Source organism: Pongo abelii, chromosome 2 (genome assembly GCF_028885655.2).
Source record: "Pongo abelii isolate AG06213 chromosome 2, NHGRI_mPonAbe1-v2.0_pri, whole genome shotgun sequence".
NCBI classification, from domain to species: Eukaryota; Metazoa; Chordata; class Mammalia; order Primates; family Hominidae; genus Pongo; species Pongo abelii.
The window spans coordinates 67,348,411-67,375,283 of NC_085928.1; the positions used below are offsets into that span (position 1 = coordinate 67,348,411).

Genomic DNA, 26,873 nt, shown 5'->3' on the forward strand with positions numbered 1-26,873 from the left:
AAACACTGACAGTGCCAACTACATGACACCCATCACACGAGCTCTTATTCCAACTTCATGGCTATGGTACTGCAACTACTTTATACCTGAGGAAACTAAAGCTCAAAGTTTGAGATACTCGCTCAAGGACACATGGTTAGTGGGCAGCAGATAAAGCCAGTGCTCACTGCTGCTGCACTAGCCATATCAAAATGTCCTGCCAGCTCTTAGCTCAAAAGATAGGATACTTTCGAATTCCCTTCTAACGTTCTCATTTGTTCACACCCATGTGCCATTTTAAGCCTTGCAGTACCTTAAACAGTTTTTAAAAAATTTCCTGCAAATTGCTCATTCTCTTTATTCACAACACACAGCTTCAAATTACTTTCCGAAAAAAAATAAAATAAAATAAAAAAATCAAACCCACCCAGAAAGGTCAAAAAGTTACCACTGATGAGGCTATTACGAGGAAAATACTGTGAGAGTAAAAGCAGTTTCCCAAGAAGAACATATCAAACTAGCACAGCCCAACAGAAACATACAGTCTCCCCCAGGGAGCACTGTGACAGGGTGCATTTGTTGGGACTGCAGTCCTTCTGCTGAGTGGGATAGGATGACATAGGTCTCATTTTCCAGGTATACTTTCAGCGCCTATTGGAATATTCTCAAAAATAGCAACTAGTGAGTGATTAGGCAAAGACAGCAGATATTATTAAATGAAACTCTTGCTCTTCCAATAGAGCTGGGAGACACACATGTTTTTGTTTTCTTACTCAGACATTAGTCTATTAGCAAGTCATTTTGCACTCTTTTTTTAAAAATCTGTGTGCCTTATGATTAAAATCAATCTTCCTTATCAGTCAAGTCAAATTGAAATAATGAAAATATTGTACATAGGCGTATTAGCAATTTTATGGAAGGTTTTACTCGGGCAACAAAATAAATGGTCTTCTTTAAGCAACAGCGATGTTGAGCTCACATTCCACGTTTGGGATATGTAGGAGGTTTCAACACAACAGAGTAATTACCACTTGCCTCAATCCCCACTTTCGTTACCCTCTCCCTTCAAGGTCCTTTGTGGAAGAGCTGACATATAAAGAAAGGAAAATGCAAAGTACAACTGAGAACTAAGAGAAATCCAAATTTTTCCCAGGCCTTCGCACATAACACAAAAATATGCTTTGGCATGGATTCCTATCCCAAGGTGGAAGGCCAATAGAGTTCTTTAAAATATCCAAATGCTTCAATGAATCCAGAGTCAATTACAAAGACACCTTAGCTGCCTAGACTTATGACAACAGGTGAGTTCAGATTACAATTCAACACACGCTCCACAGTAGTCCTCGTGGGAGGCTGAGCATATATTCCAATGATGCTGCCCTTACTCGACTCTGAATGCACACTTGTGTACTGTCAAGAAGACTCCTCTAATTTGCAAAACTTGCTCATGTGTATTCTCCCACTGACTGTTCACATTTGGCACACTTGCAGTAGCTTAAGGCCCACACAGGCGGTATTTTCCCATCTTAGTCTGATGGCTGTAAATTCAAGATGTCTAACTTTGGTATGTGATTTAACCAGTCATTAGATATTCTAGAGAAGAGAACCATGTAGCTTATTCTGTGTTTAAAACAAAAAGCACTAACAAAACTTTCATAATGAAAGAATTAATACAAAACTAGAGAAGGTCAGACACTCTAGAAAACTATGATTAAGTTCATATCCATATCACTATCATAAATACAGTATAAGATGTTATATGAACAAGTCATAAAGATAACTTCAGGAATAAGACATTCTCAAACAGTTCTTCACATCTCTTTTTTTTTTTTTTTTTTTTTGAGACAGGGTCTCTCTCTCTGTTCCCCAGGCTGGAGCACAGTGGCACCATCTCGACTCACTGCAACCCCCACCTCCTGGGTTCAAAGATTCTTCTGCCTCAGCCTCCCAAGTAGCTGGGATTACATGTGTGGCTAATTTTTGTATTTTTAGTAGAGACAGGGTTTCGCCATGTTGGCCAGGCTGGTCTCGAACTCCTGACCTCAGGTGATCTGTCCGCCTCAGCCTCCCACAGTGCTGGGATTACAGGCGTGAACCACCATGCCCGGCCTATATTTAGGTATTTAAGATAATCTATTTAACTAATGATATATATATATTGTATAAAGCCTCTGTGTGTAAGAGCATATATATCCATAAAAGCTTTCCCAGTTCCAGCTGATGGCTCCCTTGTTTCAGCAGCTGGGTAGCAGTTACAAGTCCATGTTCCTCCCTCCCTATCTTACAAAGTTATTGAGGGTATAGGCAAGAGGATGAAGATGAATGTACTATATAAATAAAAAAAAAAAGAAGGGGCCGGGCGCGATGGCTCACACCTGTAATCCCAGCACTTTGGGAGGCTGAGGCAGGCGGATCATGAGGTCAGGAGATCCAGACCATCCTAGTTAACACGGTGAAACCCTGCCTCTACTAAAAGTACAAAGAATTAGCCGGGCGTGGTGGCAGGCACCTGTAGTCCCAGCTACTTGGGACGCTGAGGCAGGAGAATGGCATGAACCCGGGAGGCGGAGCTTGCAGTGAGCCGAGATCATGCCACTGAACTCCAGCCTGAGCGACAGAGCAAGACTCTTTCTTTAAAAAAAAGAAGGAACATAAACAGTGGCTAGTTGGGGACCTTTGCCCATCAGGAGTCAAGTCAATGCACCCTACTAGCAGAGGGAGAACTAACCCTTTGAGCAGAGTTAGTACCGTCCTCCATCACCCAGTTGGATACAGCTGGGCCTAAAGAAATGAAACAGTTGATCGAGAGACTGCACAATCTCAGAGACACAAAAACTCGTGGTAAATCAGCCCCTGCATCTCCCTTTACTACAGTTGAGGAAAAGGAGTCCCCAGAGATAGATGGTTGAGTTCCCAAAGCCATAGGGGCAGCCATGGTGGGACTGGGACTGGTTGCAACTCTCATATCCTACTACTGTCTCATCTAGGAGAGCTTGGGAATGGTACCAAAGAAACACTCCTAGAGCAACGGTGCTTTATGAGGATCCACAGATAAGTTTCAGGGACTTCATGAAGCCTCTGAAATTGTCTGTAAAACTGTGTGGCTTTGCTTTTTTTTTTTTTTTTTTTTTTTGCTCTGTCACTCAGGCTGGAGTGCAGTGGCGCGATCTCGGCTCACTGCAAGCTCTGCCTCCCAGGTTCATGCCATTCTCCTGCCTCAGCCTCCCGAGTAGCTGGGACTACAGGCACCTGCCACCACGCCTGGCTAATTTTTTGCCTTTTTAGTAGAGACAGGGTTTCACCATGTTAGCCAGGATGGTCTCCATCTCCTGACCTCGTGATCCACCTGCCTCAGCCTCCCAAAGTGCTGGGATTACAGGTGTGCGCCACCACGCCCAGCCAGCTTTGCATTTTTAAGGGGAACAGTGGTGACTGCTTTCATCAGTCGGAACACAATCCATGACTCAAAAAAATTTAAGAATAGGCTTGGGGATAAGACTAGAAGTGAATGAGATTAATTCCAAACTAAAAGGAACTCAAGTTTTCAATACCCTGAAGACTATGCTTGGGCCAGGCTGCCAATGGAACCATCTAAGGAAAACACAGCCCTCAACTTTCTGGTCTGAGTGGCAAAAGGGATCCTGTAAGAAAAAATTTTCTGGGAAAACTAGATGTGTTTGTGACCACAGGTGACAGGGAAAGGAGTAATCATCACAAGCTGTAACTACTAATTAGGTGGTCTTAAAAACCACAGGTCAAAAGTAACGAGCAAGGCCATGTTCTCTGGAATCATGGAAAAGGTTTTGGCTGTCATTGTCAAGAGACATGAACGGAAGGTTTCTGCAGCCTTTCAGAGCCAGGGCAGCCTTGGCCTTCAAATCCCTGATTCAATTCCTCCCATTATACCTGTGTGTGGACAGTGAGCCCACAAAAGGCTGCATGTACCTCAGGAGACCTAACACAATCAGAGGGGTCTTTGTTTTCTTATTTCTGATGTCAACACCAGTCCCAGGAGTGGGCAAAGGCCTTGGTACTTGGCCACAGGGAACTGGATACACGTCAGCCATTGCAATTTCCCTGGGAAACATCTATGGATGAGGAAATAGAAGCAAAGGGAGAAATGTCCAAGGTTTTTCAAGGCGGTGAAGAGCCAAGAGTTCTGAGGTTAAGGCTTGTAGCTAAATACTCTTCACCAGCTCTGGCTGTATATTCCGTCTCCTTTTGGGAACCAAGCAGTTATGGAGATTGGAGAAAACACTAGTTGCTAAGGACAAGATGTGGGATACATTTTACACCACACAATCATACATATGGAATCCATCACACATTAAAATAGAAGATTTGAGGCCTTGCTGGGTAAATGAGATAGGAAAAGAGAACCTGAGGGTTACTCATCATTTTCCAAATCACAGATTTATATCCCTTTTGGAAAGAAGGAAAATCTGGCTGCAGCCCAGTTTTGAGTAATATTTGCCACTGAGAAGCTGTATGCAAAGATTCCTGGCACAGGCTGTGGAGAGCTCTTCCGATTGGGCTCTGGCCAGTCCTTGTAAATGATTGAGATTTAAAACCCTATCAAATCTGAGAAGCAGGGAGTATCCTCAGTACGGCACCATAAATCCCTTATAGTAGGAATGTTCAGGGAAAAATGATGTCTATGTATACCTATATACATATATATTTTTTAAGTCAAGAAGTGTTGACATCACCAATTAACAGTGATCTAAATGGCTGGATCGTGGTTATTTTCTTTCTTAAATATATTTTCTGATTTTTCTGCAATTAAAAATCCATTGCTTGTGAAATAAAGGAAATATAAAATATAAAAGCTAATAAAGTGTCAATAGAGAGCCAGAACTTATCTCATTCAACTGACTCATTGAAGAAAATAAATGAAGGCGGGCAGAGTGGGAGAGCACCTTGCTTGTGGTCACTTGGCAGTCCAGCAAGGGATGCAGAGCCAGGACCCTGGAAATCCCCTGACTTCCTGCCCTCCACACCACCCTGCTGCAGCTGCCGGATTCCTTAGGCTAGGAAACCCCCTAAAAAGCTCGGTGCTAGGTGAGCAAGAGTTTTACACATTATTGTAAAATTCAGAACAGCAGCTTTAAGCGTTAGACAACGTATACCAGATTCCAACTCCAAGGTTGGCCAAAATTAAAATGGCACTCACAAAGAGGACGATTTGTAGAAAATTGGGTGTCCCAGGCTCAGCCACAACTGCTCTACTCAACAACTTCCTAACTGTGCCATGTTTTGTTGTCTCTGGCTATTATACATGCAATTCTCCACTGCCTGGAATTCCTCGTGTTCTCTCCCCCAGGTGTTTCTAGAAACTCCTGCTTGACCCTTTAACATCAACTCAGAAGTCATCCTCTGCAAGGCCTTCCCTGGTCATCACATTTACAAAATTAATTGGTATTGGGATGCCATAACAAGAAGACAGACTTGCTGTAGGGCATTTCACAACGGAACAGATCGTTATTGGCTTATAAGTCTGTCTCACCCTCTAGACAGTGTTCCTTGAGGACAGTGGCTATTTTAATCATCTTTGTATCTCTGGCACACAGCAGGGACTCAAATATCAGTTGAATTAAATGAATGACTGCTAAGAGACACACGGTAACAGTTTAACCCTTCCTTTCAAATCTATGATTTGCCTTTCTAAGTGGTGCATTTGCAAAGCCCTTAGGTGACAAGTTGCTTTGGGACAGAGGTTTCTCTTAAACATTTAAGTAGCTGGCTGGGCGCAGTGGCTCACGCCTGTAATCCCAGCACTTTGGGAGGTCGAGGTGGGCAGATTACAAGGTCAAGAGATTGAGACCATCCTGGCCAACATGGTGAAACCCCGTCTCCACTGAAAATACAAAAATTAGCTGGGTGTGGTGGCGCACGCCTGTAGTCCCAGCTCCCCGGGAGGCTGAGGCAGGAGAATCACTTGAACCCAGGAGGCAGAGGCTGCAGTGAGCTGAGATCACGCCACTGCACTCCAGCCTGGCAACAGAGGGAAACTCCGTCCCCCGCCCCCCCCAAAAAAAAACACTATTTAAGTAACTAAGTTGACTTTTTGGTATTTCATGCTTCTTTTCTTTTTGGCGGGGATTTGGGGGCATGGGCATGACAGAGTCTTGCTCTGTCGCCCAGGCCACAGTGCCATGGCATGATCTCAAACTCTGGGCTCAAGGATCCTCCCACCTCAGCCCCCCAAGTAGCTGGGACTACAGGCATAGGCCACCACGCCTGGCCAATTTTTGTATTCTTTGTAGAGGCAGGATTTCACCATGTTGCCCAGGCTGGTCTCGAACTCTTAGGCTCAGGTGATCTGCCCACCTCAGCCCCCACAAAGTGCTGGGATTACAGGCGTGAGCCACCATGCCTAGCCCTTCATGCTTCATAAGTAACAAGAAAATATGATAGAAGGTAGGTAGGATTATATAATATCAAAAAATAAATGGACAGGCTGGCTAGAGGACAAAGGCCAAAACAAAGTACGATTTACCAGCTGACATTTATTATTCCTACCCAACCCTTACCCTATCACTCTTCAAGATATGCCCAGATACACACAGAAAGCTAATAGCAAGTCACTTTGAGGAGTTTAATCATAACCCATCAACAGAAGAACCTATTGCATAGTCAACACCAGAATGAGTGTATTGTTAGGGTTGCTAATCACTAAAATCTCAAGATCAGGTTTCTGGGCACATCTTGCTGCATCTGCGCAGGTCCCAGATGGTATGCAAACCAAGTTTGGAGCCTGATTCTTCACAACAGGCTGTTCCTGCAATATCAAGAAGGTTGTGAGTAATAGAATTGTGCAACAAGAGCAAGAATACTCTGCACACAGTCTCCTCCTGCACAGTCCTGCTCCTGACTCTGCAGGTCTGAAAAAAGGTTTTGGTCAACTTCTGGGTCCCAGAAACAAGGTTATTATTGCAAAGAACACCTGAAGGTGCCTAGCTTTACTCCTTTTAGAGAAGGACTAGTCATAATATACAACATACTTCCCCTTCCCCCAGAATTGACTGGGAAAGGGTACCTGGGAACTTTCTGGAGTGATGGAAAAACTCTAATATCTTGATGGGAAGAGTGTGGGTTTCATGGGTGTATACATTTGTTAAAACTTACAGAGTTGTTTTAAGATTCATACATTTCACCATATATAAATTTTACCTACGAAAAAAAGAACTATGCACAAATAGGAACTGTAGGTTCTAGGTTTATTTTCTGTAGTAGTATGGGCTAGCAATTTTGAAACTACTTCCTGTATATTCTAGACTTCAGCAAGTGAGTAAATATATCCAGGATACGGCTGGACGCGGTGGCTCAAGCCTGTAATCCCAGCACTTTGGCAGGCTGAGGCGGGCGGATCACGAGGTCAGCAGTTAGAGACCAGCCTGGCCAACGGAGTGAAACCCTGTCTCTACTAAAAATACAAAAAATTAGCCAGGCATGGTGGCGAGTGCCTGTAATCCCAGCTATTTGGGGGGGGCTGAGGCAGGAGAATCGCTTGAACCTGGGAGGCAGGCAGAGGTTGCAGTGAGCCGAGATCGCAGGTTTCTCACTGTTGGAGAAGGTAGTCAGAAATATGGAAAAGGGAAAAGTAGCATCACCAAAAGGTATATATTATATAACTCCTGACATGAGAAGACAGCATCACTTCTTTGGTATTTCCACCAAAAATTCATAACCTGAATCGAATCATAAGGAAACATCAGAAAAATCCACATGGAGAGAAATTCTACAAAAATAACTGGCAAAATATCAAAACATCAAAGTTAAGAAAGATAAAGAAAGATGAAGTAACTTTTCCAGATTGAGGGGAGCCAGAGACACGACAACTAAATGCAATGTTTGATCCTCAACTGGATCCTGGTCTGGAAGGAAAAAACCTATAATGAACATTAACTGGTATAAACAATAACATTGAATACACAGACTGTGGATTAGAAAATAGTATTGTGCAAACATTAAACTACCTGAATTTGATAAGGGTATTGTGTTTAGGTAGAGAATGTCTTTGTTCTTTGGAATTTACACTGAAGTATTCAGTTGTAAAGGATCACAATGTCTCCAACTTACTCTCAAAATTTCAAGAAAAAAATGGGGTAGGGGAAGGGAAGAAGGAGGGATTGGAGGACGACAGCACATATACATGGGGCAAAATGTTAACAATGGATGAATGTGGGTAAAGTGTATACCGGAGTTCCTTGTAATATTCTTGCAATGTTTCTGTTAAGCTTAAAATTATATCAAATAGAAAGTTACCCAGAAATACTCTACCGCCAAAAAACATTTAGGTGAAAGTCTAACAATAACAAAGTAATTTAATGCACAACAGGAAATTCTTTCAGGAATATTGATTTTAAAAATTATACTTTTCCCTCTGATAGTAATGCCACAATACTCTAGTTAGCTTGGAATTTCTTTTAGAAGTAAAGAGCAACTCATATAAACTCCAAATAAGGTCTTTTGAAAGTTCATTGACAAATACCATCTGTTTAGAAAGTTCTGCAAGACAATAGGTAGAAACTGGAATGAAAGTGACTCCTCACCACCCACCTCTCCCCACCATTCTTCAATATTTTTCCCCTAAGATGGAACGATTCACCTCGTTATGTGCCAACCTAAGATCAAATAGGATAAGAAATGATTTGTGGGTAAATGTTCCAACTTTCCTGCTTTAGAAGCAAAGCACTGTATTCTTCCCCACCTCAGGCTACATGAAAAGCTCTCACTTGCGTGCGCGCGTGCTCACTCTCTCTCTCTCTCTCTCTATATATATGTGTATATATATAATGTATTGCTTTGTTTGTTTTTAATAAATAAGATAATGAACAAGTGCTTTACTATTCAGCAGAACTTATTCTACTTCCCCAATCTGTCTCTATTTGTGGTTAAATCGAGACACAAGCATGGCCTTGATCCTGGCGGGGAGGAGGAAACATACTGAAAACTACCAAAGGAAAAAATTACTTCATGAATGTCAAAGGATACATTTTTAAAAGTCATTTTTAGCCCCAATCTTTTGAAACAACAACTATGACATGACTCTGTATAACATGTATTATACTAAATATACATTAAGAAAAATTCACATACACAGAAATGAAGATGTAATTGGATTTGTCATTTTAAAGTATTAATGTTGGGTTTGCAGATAATAGAGAATGACAATCTCCTAAGCGAATAAAGAAGGTAGCCAAGTAAGTAAATGCTGCGTTTCTACTGTAAGGAAATACGTGCACCAATGAAGCAAACTTTCCAGCACAAAAGAAATTTAATACTCAGACCACATGAAAAGTGATCGCTATGGGAATAGCACAGCTGTTAAAATCCAAGTCAGTTTGTATTAAATCGTCCAACATGTTTATGTAAAGCAGGACTCTCAGAATGATCACCAAGAGGAAATAATTTTGCTAACAAAAAAGTGATACCTATATTTAATTTAAAGCTTACAATAAGTGTGAAAGAAAAATGCTAAGCTATTCTCTTTTAAAGTATATGAGGAACGCCCAGTTAGTTGGTATGCTTGTGATTCTTTTATAAACAGTATCTCAAAGGCTAATTTAATTAGAAATAGAACAAGAATGAATGAGTGTTTGCATTTCACTTAGAGAACCCAATTATCTTTATTTCATTGACTAGCCAGACCAACATAAAGCCATAGAAAACCTGGCACCTGTGCTAAATTATTTCAGTATGAAAATTAATACTACCAAGTTATTTTGAGACCAGTTAGCTCAACCATTCAAAGAAAAAAAAATCTGCTCCACTAAAGATGTAGTATACAACCCTAAAACTTGCATTTCTGAAGATGGGGGTGCATGCAGACATCCTTGAGGCCCTGGCTTGAGCAGATATATCTTAAAGGAAACTACAGAAAGAATGGGCTCATGGGTAACTTACTGACAAAGTCTAAGCTTGAAATCTCAACATAGGCACTTGGGATGCATAATAAAACGGGCTTATTTTACTTCGGAAGCAAAAAGAAAATAATTAGTCTAAATTTTTGAGCATCTAAACGTAACCAAATTTATCAACATTGCTTGTCAATTCTACATTCAATTTTTAGAGAAACTGGTCAGGATTGTGCTTCCCATAAAATATAGCCCAAGTACAGTTTTCAAAGGAAGCTTGTCAACTCAGAATAGAGAAAAACATCCCTAGAATTCTCTTTCTTCCACAGTGGCAGACAGATGAAGGCTACACGAAAAATAGTCCCAAATTATAACTGAGAAGCCACAGTTGGGGATTAGTGGTCACCAACATTATTTTGTATAGCACTTCAACATGAAAATCTTTACTTATCAGCAATCATGAGCCTTAAAAGCCCAGGTCAAGTCACTGGGCAGTAGAAGGCTGAAAGGGACACTTGAAAGGAAATCAGCTATCACATACAGTGTACATGTAAAAATCACTCAGACGGTATCTGAAAGCCTACTAAAACATGAGATGCCATCACTGTAGTTTTGAGATATATCAGCCGTTTCCCATTACGACGGCTAACATACCAGCTCTATTTTTAGAGCTTCTGGAAAGATCAAAGCTGAAGGGGCCCTTTTAGTGGCTCCCCATCCAGGCCCCTAATCTCTGTTTACTTTTTCTTTGTAATTATGTGGATCTGCAGAAGATGCATAGCCAGGGCCGCCTCACCCTCAGAGTAACGCTTTAAAAAATTGCTCTATGAGGGTCCCGGGTAGGAGGGAACCCTCTGAGTAGGAACAAAGAGCAGTAAAGTTCAAATTCAAGACAAAATTAGCATGATGCAAGTATTGATACAGAGTTGAAATATTCTAACTCAGTCTCCCTACACATTTTCTCAGGCTGGTTTTAAAACACTGTGAGAATGAATACAGATCCATGAAAACAAAGTCCTTTCTGAGGGTTTAGACCCCACCCTTCCCCCACAAAAAGCCCTTAGTTGGTTTCAATGGCTCCAGCTGGTGAGGCTGTGGTCAAATGCTATCGGCTCACTTTTAAAAACAAGTCCCTCCAATACAAAATGACTTACTTTGGAAGAACAAGCGGTACATTTGTCAAATGCCAGGCTGACGGGAAGGACATTATCAAACCGTGACAGAAATCCCCGGATCTAAAAACAAACAAAACAAAACAATTCACATCAAACACACAATGACCACATCTATGAAATGCATGTCTGGTTTCTGACAAGAAGTAGGAAATGATTAATATGGCGGCTCGGATAGAGATTATGAGCAAAAATAAGTTCGAAATGAGTATTTTCTCTTGTAATCAGTCTGCAGAAGAACTATATTAGGTCCTTTATTCCATTAGGAGCTAGGGCTTACAAGCTTTTCAAATATTTCTGACCTAAAAACAAACTGAATCTAAAATACAAAAAGCAAGCTGTAGTATCTAAGTATTTTTTAATAAATGTCTTCCAAAATGTAACAGGTCCACTGGTATACTCAACTCTTAAGCTCCTACATGTGTTTTAGTGAATATGGGGTAAATACACATTTCTACGACATGAATTTCTACGACATCTCACAAGGAAAGATGGCTTGGGGACTGTGGAAGGCAGAAATGGCCCTAGACATATCCAGTTATTTACTTGATTTGGAACAGATAGAGATAAAATGTAAATCATCAGATTTATGGGGAAACAGCACCACCTTGAGCATAAAATTCTGGACTACAACTGAGTTACATTTCCAGAGTATCAGCTATAATCAGGTTTCACAAACTATCACTGAAGTAATTTATTCAGAACATTATACCTCTATATACTATACTTACACCAAAGGGGGAGCTTTAAGCTGTTCTATATATGATAAAAATATGAATGGTAACATCTCTAAAGTCTTCATAGGACTCAACGTTTATAATAAACCAGACAACACAAATATTATGAATTAATTTATTTGACCTTTCAAATACCCCATTTTGTGTTGAAAAACCTCAGGCTCAGGAAGAATGGCAACTTGGCTCAGGTAAACAGTAAGTAATGAAGCCAAGATTCAAAAATGGACCTCCTGATGTGAACCTGCCCCAGGCCTGAGCTTCTCTGCTTCCAACCCTCTCAGAATATCACACCGTTTGTCTTCAACACTAGGTCTCCTCACAACTTTAACTCTCACTTGAATAGAACAAAAGACCCAATCCACCACCATTTAGCCATCGTATTAACACCATGCCCTCTCCCTCAAATCCTCCACCCCCCGAAAAACAAACAACTTGACAAACTCTTTAAAGAAAAAGGCTTCTTCTGAGTTTTGGATAACTCCATCCTGATGCTCACACTGTAACAGTGTTAACTGTTTGTGCATACTTCTCTCTGGAGAAAAATCAAACCTGGAAAAAAATGCCTACAGCAATTTTTTTTTTTTTTTTTTTTTTTTGAGATGGAGTCTCACTCTGTCACCCAGGCTGGAGTACAGTGGTGTGATCCCAGCTCACTGCAACCTCTGCCTCCCAGAATCAAGTGATTCTCCTGCTTCAGCCTCTCGAGGAGCTGGGATTACAGGGGCGCACCACCACACCTGGCTAATTATTCTGTATTTTTAGCAGAGGCGAGGGTTTTGCCATGTTGTCCAGGCTGGTCTCAAACTCCTGACCTCAGGTGATCCGCCCACCTCAGCCTCCCAAAGTGCTGGGAGTACAGACGTGAGCCACTGTGCCCCGCCAAATTTTTAAAATGTCTTTATCAATATGCTATGTGTTTTTTAATGCAATACAAGATCAAGTGTTTGATAGAAATGATAAATTCGGGCCAGGCGCGGTGGCTCACGCCTGTAACCCCAACACTTTGGGAGGCTGAGGCAGGCAGGTCACCTGAGGCCAGGAGTTCAAGACCAGCCTGGACAACATGGCAAAACCCCATCTCTACTAAAAATACAAAAAAACTTAGCTGGGTGTGGTGGTGGGCGCCTGTAATTCCAGCTACTCGGGAGGCTGAGGCAGGAGAATCACTTGAACCCAGTAGGCAGAGGTTGCAGTGAGCTGAGATCACGCCATTGCACTCCAGCCTGAGTGACAGAGCGAGACTCCATCTCAAAAAAAAAAAAAAAAAAGATAAATTTGGTAACTGGTATGTTAGATAGCCTCATTATAAACATACGAAAATATGACAACTATTTAGTTCCTAACATCTCAGGAATGTGGTAACCATTTCATAATCCATGACCTGAGGCATAATCAGGGTCATAAGTTTGCTATTCAGGATGTCAAAACAGGAGACATCAAAATAGCAGAAAAGAGTTTAATAGCAAGTCACAAATGGGAATGCTGAAATCTTCATGAGCTCTGAAGTTACAGGCTTGAGAATACTTATACCCCAATTACTTTTATATTAAGTTTACTTAGAAAAGAACTTCATCACATTTAGCATATTTTTCCATTAAAGTTTTTTTAACATGGCCTACAAGTCATGTGTCCATCTATGTTTCACGGAAAGGTTTCTGCATGCTGTTTTCTCTAATATGGTTTTCATCAAACTTACTTTATGTTGCACAAATACTGGTAATTTTCTCTGATACTGTCTTACCATTGGAGGTGAGCAGGTAAAGCTGAGGGACAGGGAGAAAGTAGATCCAGTTGTGGTAGAAGGCGAGAGAGGAAATAGAGAAGAAAAACAACAACAACAACACAGGTGGCGAGGAATGGAATAAAAAGGAGATGCTGCGCACGCGATTGGTTGAGTGAGGGTCCACACACCACTGTTCAGCAGTCCCAGGCAGTTCTTTACTAGGAAACAGATTTTCCCAGAAAATGAAGTAGAATAATATGTGTGTGAGGACTTTCAAATTCACCAAGTTTGTATCAGAAGGCCCACAATTTAACCAAAATAATTCCAGTTTTAGATAATTTAAGACAGGAAACCCTTCTTCTCAACCCGACTGCAAAAGACTCCTAAGGGGGTACACTTCCACAGGTGGGCTCCCCCCCTTCTAGCTAATGCAAAGGCTCAGCTGTCAATTTTCCTAATACACAACTCCGAGGCCTATCGTTTTTTACCCACTCCCTATAGCTGACAAAATAAGGCAGACAAGGCCGGGTGCGGTGGCTCCCGCCTGTAATCCCAGCACTTTGGGAGGCCGAGGAGGGCGGATCATGAAGTCAGGAGATCGAGACCATCCTGGATAACACGGTGAATCCCCGTCTCTATTAAAAATACAAAAAATTAGCCGGGCGTGGTAGTGGGCACCTGTAGTCCCAGCTACTCAGGAGGCTGAGGCAGGAGAATGGCGTGAACCCGGGAGGCGGAGCTTGCAGTGAGCCGAGATGGTGCCACTGCACTCCAGCCTGGTGGAGAGAGCAAGACTCCGTCTCAAAAAATTAAAAATAAATAAATAAATAAATAAGGCAGAGAATTCCTTGCACTCCAAGGTCCCTCTGCTCTAGGCCCAACCCACCTTTCCAATTAAATTTTGGATTGAATTTTTTTTTTACAGACTCTGTACAACTGCTAAGCTGAACTACAACTTCCCTCCCAAAGATATTCTTGATTTCCTGAGCTTGCCTCATGCTGAATTCTGTGACTCAACACTCTTCGTTTTGGTGACAGCTACATATCTAAGTGTTCACCTTCCTTAAAAACCACTCAGCTCAAACACACCTCGTTCACAAATTCGCAATCTACTACCCAACCTAGAAATAGTATCTCTCACCTCTGAAATCCTTTTGATCTTTATGCCCAAAATACCTTGAGGAATACTTTTGGAGTTTAAAATTCCTAGCAGGTTTGAGATATAATTCACATACCATAAAATTCATCTTCTAAACTGTACAGCTCAGTGGTTTTTAGTATATGAACAGTTTTGCAACCATCATCACTATCTAATTTCAGAACATTTTCATCACCCCCAAAAGAAACGCAGCAATTAGTCCTCATTTTCCCCTCTCTCAGACACTGGCAACCACTAATCTACTTTCTCTTTCTATTGTTTTACCTATTCTGCTTATTTACTATAAATGAAATCACACATGACTGGCTTCACTTAGCATATCTTCATCCACATGGTATCACATGTCAGCATTTCATTACTCTTTACTGCCAAATAATATTCAATTGTGTTGCTATAACACACTTATTTAGCAATTCATCAGTAGATGAGCATTTCTCTTGGAAATATACCTAGGAGTAGAATTACTGGGTCATATGACAACTGTTTAACATTTTGAGGAACTGCCAACTTGTTTTCCAAAGTGACCACATTATATTAAAATCTTGGCCGGGCGCAGTGGCTCACGCCTGAATCCCAGCACTTTGGGAAGCTGAGGCGGCCAGATCACAAGGTCGGGAGTTCAAGACCAGCCTGGCAAACATGGTGAAACCCCATCTCTAGTAAAAAATATAAAAATTAGCCAGGTGTTGTGGTACATGCCTGTAATCCCAGCTACTCGGGAGGCTGAGGCAGGAGAATTGCTTGAAACCGGGAGGCAGAGGTTGCAGTGAGCTGAGATTGTACCACTGCACTCCAGCCTGGATGACAGAGCAAGACTCCATCTTGGGGGCAGGGGGAAAAAAAAAATCTCACTAGCAAAGTGTGAGGGCTCCAATTTCTTCACGTCCTTGTCAACACCTGTTATTGTCTCTTACAGATTATAGCCATCCTAGTGAGTATGAAATGGTATCTAACTATGGTTTTGACTTGCATTTCTCTAATGACTGGTAATGTCAAGCAACTTTCCATGTGCTTCTTGACCACTTGTCTTTTTTGGAGAAATGTCTATTCAAATCATTTGCCAAGTTTTAAACATTTTTTAAATTGCTGAATTGTAAGTTTGTTACATATTCTGGATAAAGGTTTCTTATCAAATATATAATCTGCAAATATATTCTCCCATTCTGGTTTTTTTGTTCGTTTGTTTGTTTTGATAGAGTGTCTTGCTCTGTTCTCCAAGCTGGAGTGCAGCAGTGTGATCTCAGCTCACTCTAGCCTTGAACTCCCGGGCTCAAGCGATCTTCAGCCTCTCCAGTAGCTGGGACTACAGGAACACACCACCACACTCAGCTAATTCTTTTGATTTTTTTTTTTTTTTTTTTTTTTTTTTAGAGAGATGAGGTCTCGCTGTGTTGCCCATGCTGGTCTTGGACTCACGGCTCAAGCAATCCTCCCACCTTGGCCTCCCAAGCATTAGGATTTCAGGCATGAGTCACCATGCCCAGCATTTTTTTTTTTTTTTTGAGACAGTCTTGCTCTGTTGCCCAGGCTGGAGTGTAGTGGCGTGATTTCCACTCACTGTAAGCTCCGCCTCCCGGGTTCACACCCTTCTCCTGCCTCAGCCTCTCGAGTAGCTGGGACTACAGGCACCCGCCACCACGCCTGGCTAATTTTTTGAATTTTTTTTAGTAGAGACAGGGTTTCACCATGTTAACCAGGATGGTCTCGATCTCCTGACCTCGTGATCTGCCCACCTCGGGCTCCCAAAGTGCTGGGATTACAGGCGTGAGCCACCGCACATGGCCTTTTTGCGCTTTCTTGAAGCACAACAGTTTATTTTAGTGCAGTCCTACTTACCATTTTTTCTTACATTGCTTGGTCTTTTGGCATCTTACATAAGAAACCATTGTCTAATCCAAGTTCATAGAGATTTATGATATTTTCTTCTAGGAATTTTTACAGTTTTAGCTCTCACATTTAGGACTATGATCTATTTTGAGTTAATTTTTTAACATGGTATGAAATAAAGGTCTAAATTCATTCTTTTGCATGTGGACTCCTGCTGTCTCCATACTATTTGTTGAAAACTGTATTCTTTCCCAACTGAACTGTATCGGTTGGCCATTAAGGGTTTATTTTGGACTCTCAATTCTTTCCATTGATCTATATTTCTATCTCTATGCAAGTACTTAACTGTCTTGATTACAGTAGATTTGTACTAAGTTTGAAACTGGAAAGTATCAGTCCTCCAACTTTGTTCTTCACATCCAGGATCGTTTTGGGTATTCGGGTCCCCTGCATTTCCATATGAATTTGAGGATCAGTCTGAAAACTATAATTAAGAAATGTTTTTTTCTTGCTTGCTTTTAGAGGACAAGACACAGGCTGAGCTACTTGTATTTACTCACAGCACAGTGATTTGCTCATAAGACAATAAATTATGAAATGAATAATCAAGTAAACAAAAACAACCCAAAGCTTACAAAATTATTCAAATCTGGACTATACAGAGAAAACAGGTCCCACACAAACCACAAGAAAAACTCTGACTTGCCACCATTCATATGCTCTGCATTGCATTCCCTCAATCTTACAAGAACTGCATAAAATTTAAAGAGCAAAAGTTGCACCTTACTTACATATGCATAGAAATCCCAGAGCAATCTAAAATCCAAGTACCTTATGCAAAGGTCCTAATAAATATACACATACCTATTGAGAGAGGCCAGGCTGCAACTCCCAAAGAAGTTAAAAAGATTTGTCCTTTGCTTGGGTGGAGAAAAATTCACCATGACCTTCCTACTTAGAAGTGTGCAAAGTCTTTAAAGCAAAGTGTTGCTCAGTGTTTTTCTAAACTTGCCTCATCAGAAGAAGCCCCTGGAACGTGATTCAAAAGGTCTGGGGAAAGGCCTGAGAATCTGCAGGTTTAACAAGAGCTCCAGGTGGTTCCCATCAGGCAAGCAAGGGAAACAGGATGCTTTGTTACTAACCTTAGTTACACTCTCCTGTGGTTTGCGCTGTACCACTCAGCATCACCTGTTAGCTGTCAGAAAACGGATGGAAGCACTTAGCAAGCCTCCAATTCTTTGTGCATTTTCTAAAAATAGCACCACCACACCACCTAATTTAGCTCATGTTAAATTAACATTTAAATTAAAAGGCTTTATAAAGTGATATCAAAGGTATTTTTCCATCCACACAGGAAACTAAAGCCTCTTGCTCAAAGTAAATTTTCTACCTTTTGGAGTTAGTCATAACTTAAGTCTCACACAGCTTACTCTCAACTCTTGCTCTACTCCTATTTGTTGTCAGTTTCTCCTTATAGTAGGGTAAGCATTAAACAGCTTTTCAAAAAAAAAAAAGTTAACTTTCTGTAATAAAAACGATAAACACATGACAAAACAAACAAGCAAACCAAACAATAACCCATACTCCCATATTTACTTCCATTTTCCTATTTTTTAAAAAATTATCTAAACATTTAACTTTCTTTTAAACAGCCTCCCCTGAATATTGTTTTCTCATTCTCCCCTCTCCCCACAAGGGGAAAACACGGCCAATTTCACACACACACACACACACACACACACACACACACACACACACCCGCCCCTTACCTACCAACTTTGTAGCTAGTAAGAGGGATTCCTCAGAGTGGGCAAACCTTGCCTCCCTCTGCACATTTTAAGATTTCCATTACATTTTTTTCCCTTAGTACAGAAAAATATACAGAAAAAAATAAAAATGGTCCATATAGAAATTGGGTTGGTGGTTGCCTGGGGCTGAGGGTGGGGAGATGAACTGGGAGAAGGCACAAAAGAACTTTTTGGGGTGACAGAAAAATTCTGTATCTCATTTGTGGAAGTGATAGTTATGTGAGTGTATACACTTGTCAAATCATATTAAAATGGGTTTATTTTACTATATATCAGTTATGTCTTGAAAAAGGTGGTTGTAAAAAATGGCTTATAATCTTAATTTTTCAAAACAGTGCAGAAAAGTACAAAATGAAAACCCTAAGTCCCTGTTACCTCCATTCCCTCTCCCTGCAAAATAATCACCAACATTAGTGTTCCGTAGAAACGTCTAGAAAAAAAAAACTGTATGCCTAAACTAGCTCTACAATATTTGTATCTTTGCTACTCCCTGAATATAAAAAAAAACCCACCTGGGAATCACAGAGCCTAGAAGAATCCCAATTACCTGTGGTTTCTTGGCTCCAGTCCCACTCATCACCCCCAGGCCCAAAAGGGCCAAGCACTTTGAGTGGAAATCCCTGTTGTAAGATGTGGGGCACCAGGTTGTAGCTGAGCTTGGCTCACAGGGCCTTAGGAGACAGGACACACAGTCCTCACCGTGGGGAATGAAAACACGGCAGACAGGATGCAAAATGCATCAGAATAGGGCCTTTAAATGGTCGTTTGGCCTCACTCCTGGGCTGTTCCCAGCTGGACAGCGTGTGCTCCGGCAGGAATTCATTAGGCACACCTGTGCGTGTCTAATTAGCTTCCAAAGGCTCTCAGGCAGGAACACCTGTTGGGGCTGGAGATGTGCACTGGGGACAAGGTGTCAAGGGTCCTTTTAGAAACACAACTAGTGTTGGTGGAAGCACAAAATTCAAAAAGCAGGATTTGGTCTGCTACCTTAAGGAGTTAAGTACTTTGTCCCAGGTGATGCTATCAAGAAGCCATTTTTTCATGGACAGAAGCAGTGGTTCTCAAATGCCTAATGTCCCTGGAGGTTTTTGCTCAGTGGCTCTGGGATGGGCTGGGAAATGTGTATTTTGAAATGGCTCCTTAGGTGATTCTGATGGAAGGCCAGGTATGGGAATCCCTGGATTAGGCTGTCTTCTGATTTAAGACCGAACGACTCAAATCCTATTCCCAGAGCCACTCGTATCACCTCCAGTCTATTCTCCATGCAGCAACCAAATCTAATCATATCACACCTCAGTGTTCACTCCCAGTGCCCCTGGGTTGAAGGTCCAAGCATTTCCAATGGCCTCTGCATTCCTGCCTTCTCTGCTGTGCCCCTTCTACTCGCTATCTCACAGGTAAACTGGCCTTTCCCTTCCTCAAACTCACTGAGCACCTTTCCCAGCCATTGTTTCTGCCTGTTCTATGTCCCCCTGCTAAAGCACTTACTTCTCTTCCTTTTCCCTTTCAAATAAACAAATGTTCCCTCTTAACCCTAGAAGCCAGGCAGGAAGGCATGACCTCGAATAATGTGGAAAATGATACCCCAGAGAATGGAGGGAGGAGAGCACTAAAATTTACTGAATTCCATGCCTGTGTTCAGGGCTCCTGGGTGTTTTCACACATTGCATCTCATTTTGGCCTCACTACCATCTTGTGGCACAGATCTCCAAATAGGAACATAGGAGGCTCAGGGAAGTGACATGGCTTGCCCAAGGGTCCACAGCTACCAAGTGGCAAAGCCAGGAATCTGAATTTTGTTCTTTCTGGCTCTAAAGCCTGAGGAATATAGCTGAAAAGCAAAGAGGTGGAAAGGAAGAAAGAGGCTAGAGGAATTAAAAAAAAAAACCTCCCAAACAAAAACTCAACACCCAGATGGCTTAATACCTATCAGGTGGATTCAATTATCTTTAGTCAATTATCCCCAGTTGGCCACAAAATAAATAGATCAGGAATAGATAGGGTCCTCTTTCTTTCTGGGCCACCCACCCCTGGTGGTGTTTTCACCTAAGCTGAATAAAATTAGCTTCAGACCCAGGCCTCGATGGGAGGCTAAGATCCAATGCCCAGCAACAAACAGCCATTCTGAGAAAGCACAGTTGCAGCCACAACTGGAACTTGCTGCTTTAACTTCACACTAGCTTCCAGCAGGCCTGGCTATATTTCTAAAGCTTGGAGTTCGCATAAATAAAAACTAACTCCAAACTCCAGATCGATCTTGGATGCTGAAAAGTCTTAATCAAGTTCAATGCCAAAATGGAGAGTGTAGCAACTGCAAAACCCTAAGCACACCAGAATGGTCTTTGTTTCAGCTAAGAGCTTCAGCTCCCACCACTGACCCATCTCTCACTATTAAGCTAGAGTCACCAAGGGGGCAGAAAAACTAAGCTGGACATGAGCCAGTGTTACCCTTAGAAAAACACTGCAGAATGGAGCAAATCTTCCCAACCACTCCCTCTCTACTCATTGCTTTCAGAGCTTTATGAGAGTCTTTATAAATTCCTTTTTAGGAGAGTGGGTAAGTTTCCATTTTCATTAAAAGTGAAAGATGAAACCAATATTTACAAGTGTCTCTTATGTGCCCAGAACTGTGCTAATGCTTAGTACGTGTGACTTAATCCATCCATGAATTCCAGAAGCTTATTACATTATCCCCATTTTACAGATATAAAACATGAGGTTCAGAGAAGATACGTAACGTGCCCAAGGTCACACAGGGACAAGTGCTAAGAGCTGCCTCAACTGGTTTTGTAAAATGAGATAGTGAATGTGAAATTAAGACACAAAGCTGGGGTTCTAATCAGATCTGTATGATCACAAAGCCTTCAGGCTGCCTTCCTAAACACGCACCTCCTAAACAGGACAGCCTCATCCAGTGGGTAAAACTCATGGGGCAAAGTGACATCCTTCAACCTATAAAGTGAGGCCCAACTCCTCCTGGGACAAGAGATGCAATCTGAGATGCTTCTGAACGCTGACATTATAATTTATCCTCCAGGGAAACAGCAATCTTGACTCTTCTGGGACCTCACAGAGGAAGCCCAGACATTGGACATTGTTAGACCTATACCCGGATCCTTCCTTGTATTCAGAGGCCTCCCCACTGGAACCAGACTCTACTACATCCAAATGGCTTGGGATACATCCATCACCTTAGATTACCCCAAACGCAAATGGAACTCAACACTGGGTGATCTTGTGCCAGTTACTTTACTTCTCTGAACTTCATAGTGCTTGGCACTTGGCAGAGTCAGATTACCTGTTAAGGGGATGGCTGGAAGGAGGGAAATAAGATGAAGAGGTCACAAACCATAACACCTGATACAATGAAACATGAGGCCTGCCCATTTTTTCTGCTATATCCATCATCATCAACCAGAGAGGTTTAGAACCAGAGAGGTAAAGGAGGCTCCTTTCCTGGGCTGCATCTCAGGAAATATGCTCTTATTGCTTATCTGCTAAGATTTCCCTCCTCAGCAGTCCATCTGTCCATGTCCCTAAGAGCACACTGAGATAAGTATTTCTGAACACAGTAAAGAGATTTTTTCAAAATCTAAAGGCCTGAGGATTTGGGGGACACAGCCTGTGCAGAAAGGCCAAATATCCCGAGATATGGCTAGAGATCCCAGCTCCACCTCAGCATGTGACTTAATTAGAGTTTTCCCAGGCCAGGTCCCTCCCAGGGTCCTGCCCTCGTTTTGGCTTTGTATTACTTTTCTGAAGCTAAAAGAATTCATGAAGCTGAGAAAACTCTGGGGTTGGCAATTCCAAGCTCAGAAGAATGGCCTATACACATTCAGGGTCTTTTTTTATCAGTACTTTAGAACCAAGAGTTCATTCACCTAAAGACAAAAGATGTGAACTGCTTGGTCCACAAGTGGGATAAAGCAGGAATGCCCCATCAATTACCTTGGTGTTTGGACAACCGTTGTAGCGTCACCTTGATTCCTTTTTTTTTTTTTTTGAGACAGGGATTCCCTCTCTTACCCAGGCTGGAATGCAGTAGTGTGATCCTGGCTCACTGCAGCCTCAAACTCCCACAGGTGCGTGCTACCACACCTGGCTAATTTTTTGTAGAGACGGGGTCTCCCTATGTTACTCAGGCTGGTCTTGAACCCCTGGGCTCAAGCAATTCTCCCACCTCAGTCTCCCACAGTGCTGGGATTACAGGGGTGAGCCACTGTGCCTAGCCTTGTCACCTCGTTATCATCCTTTGAGGATGTACTGCCAAAGAATTAGCAGGCCAACAGGCTGTTAATTTCTGCCACATCCAGGATCTCTCACCAGCCGGCAAACCAACTTCCTGGAGATATCAAGAGTGGCCTGTACATTTTATAAATCCTGAACTGTGCCTCCTACACCAAAGAACCAGAAAAAGGATCTGGCCTTGCAGAGCTCAGCCACCAGCCAGGAAAAATCAGTCTTTCTTTCTTCTTCTTAAGTAAAAGAACACTGTTGATGGGAAGAAGGAACAACACTACTATAAGATTCATAATGAAAAAGTTCCCTCTACAAAAGACAACAGATTCCAAAGAGTATATACTATATGATTTCATTTACAGAAGTTCAAAATCAGACAAACATCTCCCATGGTGTTGATAATCAAGAGGTGCTTACCTCTCTATAGGAAGGATGCAATAATAATCCGAAGAGGCATGAGGGGGGCATTTAAGGTGCTTGATAGTTACTTTGTTCTGATCTGTGTGCTGGGTATGACTGTTCGTTTTGTGAGCATTCATCACATTACCACTTAATGATGTGTGTGATAATCTATACCTATTCTACACATCAACAAAGTGATTTTTTTTAAATCATTCTTTTTATAGACAGAAATTAGCTTATACTTACTGCTGCCTGCTTGCAGAATCTAATCCACGTACATTGGGCCAGAGACTTAAAAAAAAAAAAAAAAAAAAACAAACCTGAAACAAACCCATAAGCTCACCTGAAATGGTTTATGGTTTTCAAATTCAATAAGAGGTTTCTTCAGGCAGAATTTCACTGAATTTCAGGGCCTAATCAGGCCTTTTTTTTGGCACTTGGCCAGTCTTTGGATGGGCCAAATTCTGCCTGTGGACCCAGAGACAGAACAACTAAGTAATCCTCAGGCCTCCTAGGTCTGACACAGAGGAGAGCAAAGACCCAGAGAGCACAGGAAAAGTTAAGGAACTTTCTCCAAATTACACAATGAGTTGCTGGTGGGGCGCCTTGTGATTCTCAGTCCAAGGACTATCACTTTTCTACTACATCTCTTCCACAGGGGCCAATTAATAAAACTTCTCCTCTAGGGAAATGAGAAAAATGAGCCCAGTAAACTTCACTGGTCATTCTTTGCATACAAAGTACACAAAGGAGTTTACCAAGTTCCTCTCCAACAGGAAATCATTTGTCTCTAAGAGCCAGGAAGAGGAGGAGGGAAGTGCTGAGTTTGCAACAGGGCATTGCAACACAGCCCAGTGTTTTTGTGGAAACGATGTTCCCCTAATCAAAACATGGTTGCATAAATGGACTCACTCCACTTAGGGGGAAAAAAAAAGTTGTTTAAAGCCTATAAATGGGGACCACACAACCCTGATTAATTTTTGAAGTTCTTTCTCCACTTTCTTTTTTAGAAAGTAGCTAAAAATAAAGGCTTGAAACTTGTAATAATGTAAGCAAGTAATCACACACACACACACACACACACACACACACACACACACACGCTGGGCTTTTCCCATATATGGCTGCATTATTCTTCAGTCTTTGAAAAGGGCAAATGAAGAGATGGCCAACAACCAAAATAATCCTTCAGACATTTGAAAACGAGGAGAAAGAACTAGAAGAGTTGGTGAATGACAAACAATTGTGAGGCTCAATGGGGATAAATAACACCGAGAGGGATTAGTTGCCATAGTACTTTAAAAACATGGGCACATGCATTTTGACACTGGGCCCCTTCTATAAAGAGACTGTTTTGCCCTCTGGCCTCAGCACTGAGAAAACTACAACTGCAGTAATTTAACATAAAGGACTTAAAGAAGGAAACCAGTGCAGGGGCATGACTGAAAATTTAATTAAGGCCCTTCTCAGTATAAAGTCTGTAAAGGAGATGAGGGCACATCTCAAGGTCAGAAGAAGGGGGGAGACTTGGGAAAGATTCAAATGAGACACGATAGCATAAATAGCAGAGGTCGGCTCTGGAGGTCAGATTCCTTATGATAGATGGTTATTACCGTGTCTTTTGGGTCCTACATGAAATGTCTCTGTAGAGAAGATTAACACATGCATGTCAAAAAAAAAATGCCACCTTGTGTGTGGGGGACGGAGGGCGGCACATTTTCATAGTGTTTTGTGGTTTTCAAGGCTGTGTCAGATGTAATCCTGGACACAAAGTAAAGCACCCGCTTTTCTTGATGTGGAAACTGAGACTCTGGGAGGCTAAGTGAACTCTACAAGTTCTTTTTTTTTTTTTTTTTTTTTTTGAGATGGAGTCTCACTCTGTCGCCTAGACCACAGTGCAATGGCGCGATCTTAGCTCACTGCAACCTCCACCTCCCAGGTTCAAGCGATTCTCCTGCCTCAGCCTCCTGAGTAGCTGGGATTACAGGCGCACACTACCACGCTCAGCTAATTTTTGTATTTTTAGTAGAGACGGGGTTTCACCATGTTGGTCAGGCTGGTCTCAAACTCTTCTCCTCGTGATCCACCCGCCTCGGCCTCCCAAAGTGCTGGAATTACAGGCATGAGTCACCGCGCCTGGCCCACAAGTTCTATTATGGGTGGTTTTGTGCAAGGGGGCTGGGTACCAACAGGAAGCAAAATCTCCCAACATGCAGGCCACGGATCTTTCAACTCACAAGACCTTTGAAAGAACATTTGTCAGACTGCCAAGTTTAGGTATGGATTGTGGCTCATCCACTAAGTCTCTGTGACCATGAAGAAGTCATTTCCCCTCTTCTGATTCTCATCCTAAACTGAATATGACAGTGCCGTCCTAGCTCGCAGAAGGTGGGTGGCGAGGAGGAAGAGACAGACAAGCATGAGCTGAGTCACTCTGCTCTCTGCACTCAGGTCTGAGTCTGTCCTTGCAAATCTTCAGAGAGGACTGGTGGGCACCATCACCATTTCACTGATGGGGACAGTCATCACATTAGAGGAGAGGATACTTACATGGAATCTAAAAAAATGATTTCCAAATAAGACTGGAAAACCTCTTCAATCTCCCAAAAATATAGTAATGAAAATGACTGAAGAGGCAACATGAATTCTAAATGTTCATCCCACTGCCTTTTTCTTTTTACTCCCTAAGGGATGGAACTTCCTCATGATGCTTTGGATTCTTTTTCTGAAAAGACACCCCGCTTTTTGGTGACCCTGCATGCTTTTAATGTTTTTCCCATGTCTGCCTATAAAGGTTTTCTATTTGGGTTCAGAGTCAATAATAATAACGAACAACAGCAAAGAAACAGCAGGCATTGTTTGTTGAGGGCCTATGATATACACTGTTGCTAAGCCCTTTCTAGCAACCATCCATAATCCATACACTACCAGGTGATATCAGTATTACTTTCTCTATGTTACAGATAAGAAAACTAAGCCTCAGAGAAGTTTAGTGACTTGGCCAAGGAAGGCCATCTTTATAACGGCAGGGCTGGGATTTAAACCATTGTATGGCTGATTCCAAAGCCTGTTTTTTCTGTTCCTATTGCATTATGAGGCCTCTAGTCAGTTTACAAAACGCATCAAAGACTCTGGGCAATGCTTCTCGTTCGTGATTTCCTCCCATCACTATCCCACAGAATGGAATACCTTCCAGGTGGTCAGAAAGCTCTCCCATTGAAATCCCAGCTGCAGGGTAAGTGGGGTGGATATGAAGTGGGCTGGGCAGATGGAATGGCAAAGAAACCCCACATGCTTTCCCCCTGCACCAAAAGAATTGTGATTTCACTTCCAAATCACTAACCTGGTGAGGCACAAGCCCAAGAGAGGTCGGAGGCTCATTCATCCGATCGTCACTGCTGCTGGCAATGGCATAGCCCCTGAGGACAGGAAACAATCAGAGCTGCTCATTTAATCCAAGTTTAACACATGGGAGGATGATCTAGCAGAAGTCTACATAAGATTCATAAGGATAACTAAAATGCCCCTTGCTGGGCAGTGTAAGTTAGCAAAAAACTAATTTCCCTGGGACAAAGGGCAAGAAGAGTAATTTAAACATGCATGGTTTGGAGTCAGAAAGACCTGAGCTTGTGACCATAGGGCAAGTTGCTTAACTTCTCTGTGCTTCAGATCCATCATCTATAAAGTAGGAATGAGGGAGCTCTGATTAATAAATGAGGAATCTACTACATCAATTGCCGAGTGCAATGTTTGGCATATCAGAGGCCAATAAACATTAACTCACTTACTATGAGATAGTCTTCTCAAACATCACAGCACATTTCTGTACTGAAAATTTGAAGTGGAAAATTTTCTAACCTTAACTTCCTGAGCTGATATAAATGCTAATGAAATGGAAGAAATAAAAGTGAAGAATGAATTGGGCAGAACTAATACACTACTCTCTGAACAATGGAGTGATACTTGT

General features: G+C 42.0%; 1 protein-coding gene across 17 annotated transcripts in view; it reads right to left on the reverse strand.

Annotated features, from left to right (window-relative positions):
* ATG7 (autophagy related 7) overlaps window positions 1–26,873 on the reverse strand; it is a 274,642-nt gene that overhangs the window by 155,880 nt on the left and 91,889 nt on the right. For 11 of the 17 annotated variants that reach the window (XM_024245298.3, XM_054551709.2, XM_054551711.2 and 8 more), the window contains 2 exons: window positions 26,250–26,325; window positions 10,994–11,074 (listed from right to left, as the gene is read on the reverse strand). In XM_024245298.3, coding sequence (XP_024101066.1) covers window positions 10,994–11,074; window positions 26,250–26,325 — 157 coding nt within the window. Of the gene's footprint in view, window positions 1–10,993; window positions 11,075–23,152; window positions 23,198–26,249; window positions 26,326–26,873 lie in introns of all 17 variants that reach the window. The other 6 variants (XM_063721876.1, XM_063721877.1, XM_063721878.1 and 3 more) reach the window with 1 other exon arrangement.